The sequence below is a fragment of the Heterocephalus glaber genome, unplaced genomic scaffold (genome assembly GCF_053883595.1).
Source record: "Heterocephalus glaber isolate CG9 unplaced genomic scaffold, H.glaber_assembly_v1.0 deba00001662, whole genome shotgun sequence".
NCBI lineage: Eukaryota > Metazoa > Chordata > Mammalia > Rodentia > Bathyergidae > Heterocephalus > Heterocephalus glaber.
This window is the reverse complement of record NW_028258403.1, coordinates 12,237,825-12,250,553: the sequence shown is the minus strand read 5'-3', so window position 1 is coordinate 12,250,553 and position 12,729 is coordinate 12,237,825. Positions and strand designations below refer to the sequence as shown.

General features: G+C 40.1%; 1 protein-coding gene across 17 annotated transcripts in view; it reads right to left on the bottom strand.

Annotated features, from left to right (window-relative positions):
* Ap4s1 (adaptor related protein complex 4 subunit sigma 1) overlaps positions 1-12,729 on the bottom strand; it is a 90,485-nt gene that overhangs the window by 44,914 nt on the left and 32,842 nt on the right. For 6 of the 17 annotated variants that reach the window (XR_015445803.1, XR_015445805.1, XR_015445799.1 and 3 more), the window contains 3 exons: positions 5,151-5,219; positions 4,251-4,404; positions 2,691-2,821 (listed from right to left, as the gene is read on the bottom strand). Coding sequence is in view for 7 of the 17 variants with exons in the window: in XM_087197259.1 (XP_087053385.1) it covers positions 2,725-2,736; positions 5,151-5,219 (81 nt within the window). In the remaining 10 variants the exon portion in view is untranslated. Of the gene's footprint in view, positions 1-2,690; positions 4,712-5,150; positions 5,220-12,729 lie in introns of all 17 variants that reach the window. The other 11 variants (XR_015445806.1, XR_015445807.1, XR_015445808.1 and 8 more) reach the window with 5 other exon arrangements.

Here is a 12,729-nt window from a genome sequence, read left to right as displayed (position 1 = left end):
AAAAAAAAAAGAAGAAGAAGTAAAAAAAAATCAGACCTCCCCCAACTTTTTATATTGTCCAAACATTTTTTTTTAGGAAAAAAATTTAGTGGTACATTTATGTACAATGCTAACATTCATCATAGGGAATTTGTACCTGTACATGATATATCTTGCTTCTTTTTTTTTCCCATTCTCCCCTTTAATCCCTCTTCCCCTCCTTATTTACAAAAACTTTGTTTCCATTTTTTCTTCTTTCTTTTTTTTTGTCCCTTCTTTCCTTTCTCTCTCCCCCTTCCCTTCTCATGTGAACATTTTCTTTCTATTTCCCAGTATCTTTTATACATTTCAGTCCTTATTTTCACTTCTGGCTTCTCACATCAGAGAAACAATTCAGTATTTATTTATGTATTTATTTATTTTTGTAACAGGGATTGAACTCAGGACCTTGCACTTTCTAGGCAGGTGCTGGAACCACTGAGCTAAATCCCTGGCCACAATTCAGTATTTGAACATGTGTGTTGGATTTATGTCCTTTAGGAGTATGGTCTCAAGGCACATCCATTTAGCTAGAAATGTCTTGAGGTTATCCTTTTTTACGGCAGAGTAATATTCTATTGTATTTTAAAAAACCCACTGCATCTTCTTTATCCATTCATCTGTCAGTGGACATTTGGGCTGTTTCTAAGATTTAGCTATTATAAACTGTGCCGCTATAAACATGAGAATCCCCAGATTTAAAGATCCAATCCAAAAACAGGCACTTGAAATGAATAGACACTTCTCAAATGAAGCAGAAATGGCAAATAAACATATGAAAAATGCTCACTATCACTCATCATTCAAGAGATGCAAATTTAAACAATTTTGAGATTCCATCTCACTCCAGAAAGGAAGGCTATTATTAAAAAAATCAACCAATAACAAATGCTGGCAGGGCTGTGGGGAAAAAGGAACCCTTCTCCACTATTGGTAGGAGTGCAGACTGGTGCAACCACTGTGGAAATCAGTGTGGAAATTCCTCAAAAAACTAAAACTAGAGGTTCCATTCGACTCAGCTATCCCCCTTCTTGGTATCTTCCTGAAAGAATTAAAAGCAGGGTTAGGGATGTAGCTCAGTGGCACTGTGACTGCCTGGCAAATGCAAGGTCCTGAGTTTGATACCTGGTACCAAAAAAAAAAAAAGAAGAATTAAAAGCAGCATACACATTGGTATATGCACACCCATGTTTATAGTGGCACAGTTTGTAATAGCTAAATCTTAGAAACAGCCCAAATGCTCATCAACCGACGAAATGGATAAAGATGTAGGTTGTTTTATACAATGGAGTACTACTTTGCCATAAAGAAGGATAAGCTTGAGACATTTCCAGCTAAATTGATGCACCTTGAGACCACACTCTTAAGTGACATAAATTGAACACATATGTTTAAATACGACATTGTTTCTCTTGTGTGAGAAACCAAAAGTGGGGATAAGGACTAAAATGTATAATAGATACTGAGAAATGGGAAGAAAATGTTCAAATGATAAGGGGAACAAGGGAGGGGGAGGGGGGAAAGGAAAGAAGGGACAAGGAAAAAAAGAATAGAAGGAAAAAATGGAGAGCTTTTGTAAATAAGGAGGGGAAGAGTGGTCAAAGGGAGGTGGGGAATGGGAAAAAAAAAGATATATCATGTACAGGTACACATTCCCTATGATGAATGTTATCATTATGTGTATCTACAATGTACCAATAAAAGTTTGGCTTCAAAAAAACAAAAACAAACAAAAAAACCAAGCAATCTTAGCTCATAAAATTTGAAGGTTTAAGTAAGTCTACCAAGCTATGTGATAGAGCAAACTTTCCCTATAAAATTGGCCTCCAGGGCAGTGGGGGTGGGAGGGGATGGAAGCTGGTACAGCTTATTGGAAGCATGTGAATGATTTAGGCCATTGCTGTGCTTGGTCCTGAGGGACACTCAGCCCCACCTGACACCACTGCCCCAGAGGGTTTCCACTTACTGGGATGGAAGGGTTTAAACAAGCCAGAAATTCTGTCCTGGTTTCCTGCACTTGGGTCATTTTCTTTTTAAAATCTCATCTGCCTTACTCTGTAATGTTAGTCTTATTGGAAGTAGCACAATCCCATTACCAGGGAGAAATGTAAATAGTACTCTCAGTCGAACCCTGAAGGCTCTGAAAAACTTCCCCATCCACGGCCCGGGGATTTAGCCCAGTGGTTCTGGCGCCTGCCTCGAAAGCTCAAGGTCCAGAGTTCGATCTCCGGTACCAAAAAACCCCAAACAATCAAACAAAAAAACCCACTTCCCCAGCCTTAAAAGGCATCAAGGTGGAAAAACTTCTGGAGAAAAAGACTGAGTAAGGGGCTTCTTGGCACTTCCCTGAGGTTTTAACTTCCTTCCTGAGCTTTAAATCATGTCTTCTACAGGGGGGCTGACAAGGAGGGGTTTCCTGTGCCTAAACAAATAAAGATTATGTGCTCTGAGTGCTAAGAGAACCCCCTCCAGGGTGCAGTCATGGGAGCTGCTTGTTTTCACCCTTTCCAGCCTACCAAGCTTTCCTGCCAGCACAGACTACAACAATGCTAGCTGCTCTGGCAGGTCCTGGCTGTGTGCTAAAGAACAGAGACACAATTCGGGAGCCGACCCAGGGGAGCAGGAAACTGCAGCTGAGCCTCTACAAGGCCCTCTGTATTTCTGCTACATACCTGGTCTGTGCACGTCCTCCTGGACAGGTGAGACTTAAAAAGGATTCTGTGTGGAGCAGAGGAGAGGCGTGGGCTTTTAATGTTTTGTTTTAGCTTTTGTATTCATTTTCCACATGGCTGGAGGTGGTAACCTTTTCAGAATGCAATAGAAGAGACGTGCCCCCATGAAGTCAAATGTGGAAGAGTGAAAATGAAACCAGGTTAAAAAAAAAACAAAGGGAAAAGATACAAATTGTGTGTTTTGGTGTGGAAGTTACATTCTAACTAGAACGCTGGCAGTCACTCCACAGACATTTGCTATACAGCAAAGGGATACAAAGTGCACTTAGCTGCACATGGTGGCAACACCTGTAATCCCAGCACTCTGAAAGGCCGAGACAGGAGAATTACAAGTTTGAGCCCAGCCTGGGCAATTTAGACAGTTGGATCCTATTTTTATTTTTATTTATTTATTTTTTGGGGGGGATCAAACTCAGGTCCTTGTGCTTGAGCAGCAGGCGGCGAAACCACTGAGCTAAATCCCCAGCCCTAGATCTTATTTTTAAAAAAGAAGAGGCTGTGGATAAATTTCAGTGTGAGGCCCTGGGTTTAATTCTTAAAAAGAAAAAAAAAAAAAGATAAGCACACCTGTCTCTACTTCCAGTAAACGTCTAATTTATGTACTTTATGGCCTATTACAACTCATCCAACTATAATACATATCCAATTACCCTATTACATCTGATGGCCTTTAATGCTGTGGGTATCTGAACTTGTAACTCTTCCTGCTTAGGTGTAAGGTTACTCAACTCAGTTACCTGCAGCCATGGCAAGGGCCCAGAGGCTGAGAGGATATTGAAGCGCTTGTGGTCTATTTCTCTTACTGTGTGAGGGGGTTGTGTGTCTTGTCCACGACACACGCCAAGGTAATGGTGAGCCCAAAGTGGGTCTTGGCTCTCCAAGTCCTTCCAACAAAGTGTTTATTAGTCCTTTGTCATCTTCCTGATAGCTTTTTGAAAAGCACCCCCCCCCACACACACTTTTTCTGGTACTGGGGATTGAACCCAGGGCCTTCCAACTGCTCTGCAGCCCTTTCTGAATTTTTCTTATTTTGAGATAAAGTCTCACTAAATCACAAAGTTGCCCAGGCTAGGCTTGAACTTTTTTTGTTTTTATTTTGAGACGGGGTCTTGCTAAGTTGCCCAGAGTGGACTTGAACTTGATTCTTCTGCCTCAGCTTCCCAGAATACTTGGATTACAAGTGTGTTCCACCACACTGACTTGAAAGTCTCTCTCTCTCTCTTTTTTTTTTTTTGAGATAGGATCTCACTCTGTAGCTCACATTGGCTTTAAACTTGAGGCAATCTCTTGCCTCAGCTTCTAGAGTGCTGGGATTACAGGCATGTGACACTACTCCGGGCCACAAAAGTCTTTTTAAAAAACTGAGCTGTCCAAGCAAAAAGAGATTTATTTTTAATTGCTTTAAACAGCTTAGTTAAAGAGAATGTTGCATGCTGAATAAAAAAATAGACTTAACGGCTTGGTCTTGTGTCTCCTAGGTCATAGATGTAGGTCACTCACCACTAGAGGGCACACAGTTTTTCTCAGTTAATTTAAAGAGGCTTCCAAAATCGGCCTGCAAATGAGTTTTATCAACATGATGACATTTCCCATCAACCATAACAGGTAAATGGCCATTTCTCCAGGATATTAAGTTGATGCAGACATACTGGCTCTGGACATAAGTACACACACACACACAGATATAAATGTATGGGATAATTCATATACAAATTACACACTAAGTATATATTATACGTTAATAAACATTTGTCACAATGTCATTATTTTAGATTCAAGCCTGCTATGTTCTCAAAAGACTTCTTATTTTCAGGCAGCAGGCAGATTTTTGAAGTAAAAAGCTAATTTTGAAGCCAACATGCTTCCGGAGCACTCACACAAATTCTAGTGGGCTCCTGCCAAGATGTGCAGGCCCACAATATTCCAATTCCATCTTGCTTGTTGTTGGGGGTCCTCGAGTACTTTTGATTTAAAAGACAGCAAAGGAAAGGAGAATTTATTCTGCTATGAAAAGAAGTGAACACAAGCTAGGTAATTTCCTTAACCCTCCTTCTTACTGATCCTTAGGTCCTTCTGATCAGAAGATTGGAGATTTATACCTGGAGCCCTAAAAATCCAGCCTCTGAGAAGTCCAACCATTTTCTGGCTGCATTATATAAGTTTTAGACAAACTTACCCACATATTGACAGAAGTTAAATTACTATATACTATTTTTATCAACTACTATCATAGCATCATCCTGTCCATTAAAAAAAAAAAAAAAGCCTTAAAAAGAATTGTCTTTTGTAAACAAGGGAGGGTTGGGGACTTTGAAAGTCTGGTGCCTCTGGCTGCCTGGTCAGAGCTGCTCGTGACATTCTGGGTTCTGCTGAGCGGTTTCCCTGCTCCATGGCACTTACCTCACTGGAACTGCAGTTGCTTTCCCATGCCCTGGAAGACATATTGAAAAAGGATACATCTAGTTCACTCTGGAAAAGAGAAAAAGAGTGCACAGGTGAGAAGGAGGCCAGAGGGAGAGGGTGCTCTGAGCCTGACAGCCCCTGCTCTACCTCTGACCCGGGAAGCAGAAAACGGGATAGGGATTTTTTTTTTTTTTTGGTACCAGGGATTGAGCTCAGGACCCTGCACTTTCGAGACAGGCACAGTGTCACTGAGCTAAATCCCCAGCCTTTTGTTTTGTTTTGTTTTTTTAAGTTATAACCTGCAGAAGAATATGAGAGGTCAGAATAATTTCTCTTGAGAAAGTTGAGGGAATAATAAACTAATTCAACCTTTACAGATGGTAGGGCATTTGATACACATATCAGAAATCCTAACAATGTACCACATGCTTTGAATCCATCGATTTTACTTCTAGAAGTTTATCCTAAGGAAATAATTGGACAATGGCACAATGATATGTGATACAACATTCTGGGGGAGGTTGTTTATAATAGCAAATTATTGATAACAACCTATCTATTAAGGGATAAGCAGTGAAGCAAATGATATCTTATCCACAAATGATGATGCAGACATGTAAATACTGACATATTGCTAAATAAAGCAAGTTAGGAAATGGTGTACAGGCAGTCCTCTGTCTCCATGGATTCTACATCTGTGAATTCAACTAATCACAGGTATAAAATATTTGGGGGAAACTGTGTCTGTATGAAACATGCAAAGATACCTCCCCACCCTGTGCTGTTATTCCTTGAGCATAACTATTTACAGAGAATTTCCTTTGCACTGGCTTTTTTTTTTTTTTTTTTTTGGTACTGGGTATCAGTGTTTGTGAGGCAGGCTCAGTGCCACTGGGCTAAATCCTTGGCCCTGTATTGGCTATTATAAGTATTTTTTTTTTTTTTTTTTTAGTTCAGGCTGGCCTCAAACTTGTGGCAATCCTCCTGCCTCAGCCTCCCAAGTGCTGGGATTACAGGCGTGTGCCAGCATGCCTGGCTATTATAAATAATTTAAAGATGATTTAAGGTACATGAAAGGCTATGCATAGGTTATATGCAAGTACTATGCCGATTTATGTAAGTGACTTGAGGACCCAGACATTTTGATATCCATGAGGGTAGGGGGACCTAGAACCAATCCCGCAGATATGGATGGATGACTATGTGCAGTATTAGCCCAAATACACATGTGCATATAGAAAGGTGTATGGTTTCAGGGATAGAGGTAGACATATAAAGTCTAAAAGGAAATGTACCTAGCAGCACCTATCAGTAAGTGATGGAGTTACTGATGATCCTTTTCCCACTTAAAAAAAAAGCTTAATTTTTTAGAGCATTTTCAGGTTCACAGCAAAGTCAAGAGGAAGGTACAGAGATATCCCACACATACTGTACCCTGTCTCCATACACTCACAGCCTGGCCCCTTGTCAATATCCTGCCACCAGAGAAAAACACTTGCGCCAGTGTTGTTCAATTTATGGATCTAGACAAATGTATAATGACAGGTATTTACCCTCCCCTTCCTTTCTGTTCATATGTATTTTCCATTTTTTTCAAGGAAAACATGTTTATAACATGAAAGTCATAGGGAGAAAATGCTAAGCAGAAATAAGTTCATCTGTGTGTGAATGGACATCAGTTTGTCAAATGTAGCATGGAAACCCTTCTGCCTCTGCCTCAACTGTAGCAGCCCTCACCTCTTGAGAAGCTGCCTCCTTTGAAGCTGATTTGGATTTTGGTTTTGAAAATGTGATACTGAGATTCTTCTCTCAATGCAGACAGCATGAAACCAATCTCCAAGGTGAAAATTTGGAAACTCAAATATTAAAAAAAAAAAAAAAGTCCCCAAACATTTACAACTCACAAATCTAGCTGGGTGTGGTGGTGCACACCTGTAATCCCAGTACTTGGAGGCTGAGTCAGGATCCAGAGAGTTCAAGGCCAGCCTGGGCTACCTAGTGAGTTCAAGGCCAGCCTGAACTACATAGCGAGACCCTGTACCAAAAATAAATAGATACAATAAAACTCACAAATCTAAATATAAATCTCAGCTGCCCAGGCACTCCGTGAGTGGGGCTGATCTCATTTCCCTCCTTAAGGTACTCTTCCCTCTTGCCTTCTTTTTGCAATGGTCTGATTCTGTACTGGGTCATCCTTCGTACAGTCAAAGGCCTGCACAATCAGCTTTCTTAAATTAGATTCCAAGCTTTACTTCTGTGGTTTATGTGGTCACTGACTCCCTAAAATTATAGCAATAATTCAGGAATGTGCTATTTATTTTTAGATACTGAATATAAGAATTTAAAAAACCCCATAGCAATGATAGTGCTCATACCCACTTTTTATTCTCCTAGGTTTAAAACATTGTTATTTTGGGAAGGTATACTCTTCTCAGTGGGTGTGGTGTTAAAGTGGCTAATCATGGCCAGCTGTGAATTGCAGACCCTGACTTGCAACTAGTTTACCTTCACATGAGAGTGGTCATCAGGAGATAAGCACGAACTACACCTACAGGGTCAACATGGTAACCACCAGCCTGATGCAGTGATTTAATTTTAGTTACAATTAAATAAAATTTCAAAGTAAATCCCTCAGTTATACTAACCACATTTTCAAGTGCTCAAACCACACATGGCTAGTGCTACTGGAGAGCAGGGGTACAGGGGATTTTCACCGCTGCAGAAAGCTTTATGGACAGTGCTGGTCTTTGGTGCTCTCTCCAAGCAATGAACACAGAGCTAGATTTTATAGCCAGTCCCAGTCCTCTGCCCCTTCAAAGCTAGTCTTGGACTGGCCTGACCTCTTGACCTCTCCTACCTTTGGAGGCATTAACCTCTTCCTGTACAGATGCCCTATCTCATCGCAGGCCACGGGCCATCTTTCCAGTTCCAACTCCTAAATTAGCAAGTTTCTGAGAGCAAGCCTCATGCATTAAGGAAATGGCTCTCAAATGTAAGCATGCACCGAAGTCACCTGGGAGGTTTATAAAGCATAGATTGATGGGCCTCAGACTACAGTTTCAGACTCAATAGTCTGGGTTAAGGCTCAGAACTTATGTATCTTTTTTTTTTTTGGAACCGAGGATTGAACTTGGGTCCTTGTGCTTGCGCAGCAGGTGACAAAACCCCTGAGCTAAATCCCTGGCCCTGTATCTTTTTTTTAAAGACCAGGTCTCTCTATGTAGCACAGTCTGGTCTTGAACATGCAATTCTTCTGCCTTAGACTCCCAGGTGCTGGGATAACAGGTGTATGGCATAACACCTAGCTTCAAAATTTGTACTTTTAAAACTATATATTTTTATTATATTTCATTTTTTTCTTAAAAGACATCACCTTTTTTGAAGTATAACTTAAAATAAGTGTGCAGATGGGTGACTATTCCCATGTGTTCACCATATACCACCAAGGTGATGCATTTCCTAGACCAAGGTGATGCTAGAGCATTTCCAGGACCCCCTCTTGCCATCTCCCCATTGACATGGCTTATCTTGCCAGTCCAGGAACTAGACTTTGGGAACCAAACACTGCACTCAGTTGCGAGGATGGGCTGGTTGACTGTTCCATGAAGGAGTTTGCCAAAATTCATTTCTGGCATTAGGAGCTGGGCTGAGATTATAGCTTCTGAATACATGGTTTGCCCTTAGCAGGTTGAAGTGCACTTGATTTTACTAATTATGGTAGATTCTATTCTGCCTCAGGAAACAGAAGCTTGGAAACAGTTCCTTCCTAATCTTTTATATAAAAGCAAGTAAAACAACTTTGAAACATAGTGAGCTTATACCACTGCTACTCCTTGAAAATATCTATTCAAGCCTCAGGAAGATCTGTGGCTGTAAAGAAAATCAAACTCAAACAAACAAACAAACAAACAAAAATCCCAAAACCCAAAAGACTGTTGGGTTTGAATTTTCACTACAAAGCTAGGTAATGAAGTTAGTGTAGTTCTGAATGACAGCATTTCCTCTCAAGTTAGGAATGAGGTGAGGATGTCCACTGTCACCACTCTTAACTCCATGCATTTTATTTTTATTTTATTTATTTTTTTGGTACCAGGGATCGAACTCGGGTCCTTGCTCTTGCACAGCAGGCGGTGAAACTACTGAGCTAAATCCCCGGCCCGTATCCACATTTTTATGCAGAACCATGTTTTCAGTTCTCTTGGGCATATCCCTAGGAGTAGAACTGCTGGGTGATGTGGTAATTCTATATTTAACCTTTTTATTTTTTTGGTACCAGGGATCGAACTCAGGGTCTTGCAAGAGGCAAGGCAGGTGCAGTGCCACTGAGCTAAATCCCCAGCTCATATTTAACATTTTGATGAACTGCTGAACTGTTTTCCAGTGTCTAGATTATTTAATTTCCCATCATCAGGGTATGAGTGTTCTCATTTCTCCACATCTTCACCAAAACTTAGTATCTGGTTTTTTTATTATAACCATCATTGTGGGTATAAAGTGGTATAGAAGTTGATCAGTTATGGTTTTGGTTTGCATAATGATCTTTAGCATTTTTTCATGTGTTTATTGGCTACTCATACATCTTCTTTGTAAAATAAAAAAGTGCTTAATCCTTTGGACAAATCTTGCCCCCTCTTTTTGGCTTCCCCAAACTGGATTTTGAACCACAAAGCCTCACACGTGCTAGGCAAGTGATATGCCCCAGTCCCCCCCCCCCCCCCCCCGCCATCTTTTTAGCTTTGAGACATGGTTTGGCTAAGTTGACCAGGCTGACCTCAAACTTTCCGTCCTCTTCCCTCAGCCTCCCTAATTTCTAGGATTACAGGCATATGTGTGCTACCGTGCCTGGCTCCTTTGTCCATTTTTATTGCATTATTTGTTTTTTCATTGTTGAGTTGCAAGAGTTTTTTATATATTGAGAATACAAGTCCCTTATGATTTTGAAAACATCTTCTCTTTTTAATAGTTTAGCTCTTACATAGGTCTGTGTTCCATTTTGTGTAAATTGTAGGTCTAATTTCATTATTTTTGCATGTAGCTATCTAGTTGTCCAACAATACAAAATGGGGCCGAGGATTTAGCTCAGTGGTTCCGGCGCCTGCCTCACAAGCACAAGGTCCCGAGTTCAACACATGTTGGTGAGGGTGCTTGTACACTATTGTTAAGAATGTTAATTAGTACACCCACTGTGGAGGCTCCTCAAAAAATAGAGCTACACCACCCCTTGGTATATATTTGAAGTAATTAAAGGCACCACACCATAGGGACACCTGCATACCCATGTTTATTGCAGCACAGTTCATAATAGGCAAGATATGGAACCAGCCTAGATACCCATCAAGTCATGAGCAGGTATATACACAATGGAGAATGTAGTGTATATACACAATGGAGAATTATTCAGCTATGAAGAAGAATGAAATTCTGTCATTTACAAGAAAATGGAAGACCTGGAGGCTATCCTATTGAGAAAAATAAGGCAGACTCAGAAAGACAAGTATTGTATGTTCTCCCTAATATGTGAAATCTAAAAAAGATGACAAGTAGAAGGGAGACTTATTAGAGAAGGGGAAGGGACTAAGAGAGAGGGGTTGGGGTGTGAGGGCAAGTAATAGGGGGATAGATATGAGTAAAATGTATACATCAATAAAACTGAGGGGGTACGGCAGAAAAGAGGGTGGGGTGTGAGAGTGATCAAACTATGTTACATGCATGTAGAAATCTGCCAAAATGAAACCCATAATCTGCATGACCAGTAAAAACAGTGGAAAAAAAAAGGAGGAAGTGCTATCAAAAGGCAACAATAGGGCTGGGGATTTAGCTCAGTGGTTCTGCTGCCTGCCCTGCAAGCACAAGGACCCGAGTTCGATCCCCAGTACCAAAAAAAAAAAAAAGGTATTTTGGTACTGGCATAAAGATAAACATACAGACGAATGGAACAGAACTGAGAGTCTAGAAATAAACTCTTACATTTATGGTCCATTGATTCACAATGAGGGTGCCAAGACATTCACTGGAGAAAAAGAATAGTTTTTTCAATAAAACAACATGCAAAAATAATGAAATTAGACCTACAATTTACACAAAATGGAACACAGACCTATGTAAGAGCTAAACTATTAAAAAGAGAAGATGTTTTCAAAATCATAAGGGACTTGTATTCTCAATATATAAAAAACTCTTGCAACTCAACAATGAAAAAACAAATAATGCAATGAAAATGGACAAAGGAGCCAGGCACGGTAGCACACATATGCCTATAATCCTAGAAATTAGGGAGGCTGAGGGAAGAGGACGGAAAGTTTGAGGTCAGCCTGGTCAACTTAGCCAAACCATGTCTCAAAGCTAAAAAGATGGCGGGGGGGGGGGGGAACTGGGGCATATCACTTGCCTAGCACGTGTGAGGCTTTGTGGTTCAAAATCCAGTTTGGGGAAGCCAAAAAGAGGGGGCAAGATTTGTCCAAAGGATTAAGCACTTTTTTATTTTACAAAGAAGATGTATGAGTAGCCAATAAACACATGAAAAAATGCTAAAGATCATTATGCAAACCAAAACCATAATTGATCAACTTCTATACCACTTTATACCCACAATGATGGTTATAATAAAAAAACCAGATACTAAGTTTTGGTGAAGATGTGGAGAAATGAGAACACTCATACCCTGATGATGGGAAATTAAATAATCTAGACACTGGAAAACAGTTCAGCAGTTCATCAAAATGTTAAATATGAGCTGGGGATTTAGCTCAGTGGTACTGCGCCTGCCTTGCTTCTTGCAAGACCCTGAGTTCGATCCCTGGTACCAAAAAAATAAAAAGGTTAAATATAGAATTACCACATCACCCAGCAGTTCTACTCCTAGGGATATGCCCAAGAGAACTGAAAACATGGTTCTGCATAAAAATGTGGATACGGGCCGGGGATTTAGCTCAGTAGTTTCACCGCCTGCTGTGCAAGAGCAAGGACCCGAGTTCGATCCCCGGTACCAATAAAATAAAAATAAAAATGTGGATACAAGTGTTCATAGCAGCATTATTTATAGCTCCAAACTGGAAATAACTCAAATGTCCATCAATCAACAAATGAGTAAAGAAAATTTGGAATATCCACACAATAGAATATTATTAAGCAATAAAAAGGAAAACAGTACTGATTTATGCTATAACATGGGTAGCTTAATAACATTCATAAATAACATTAAAAACATGTCTTAATAACATTATGCTAAGTAAAAGGCATAGTCACAAAAGACCTTATAATTGCATAATCCTATTTATCTGAAGTGTCTAGAACAGGCCAGTGTATACAGACAGAAAGTAGATTAGTGGTTGCCGAGGGCCTGGAGTAGGTGGAGGGGGATATTAGGGGAAAATGTTAATGGGTATTATGTTTATTGAAATTTCCTTAAATTCATTATGGTGGTGGTTGCACAATTCTGTGTAGATACTAAAAGCTATATCTTCTGAGTGAATGGATTGTATGGTATGTAAATTCTATTTCAATACAGCTATTAAAATAAAAACGGATGGTTTAAAACAGACTCATGGATTCCTATAGAGAAATCTAAAAGCAAGGT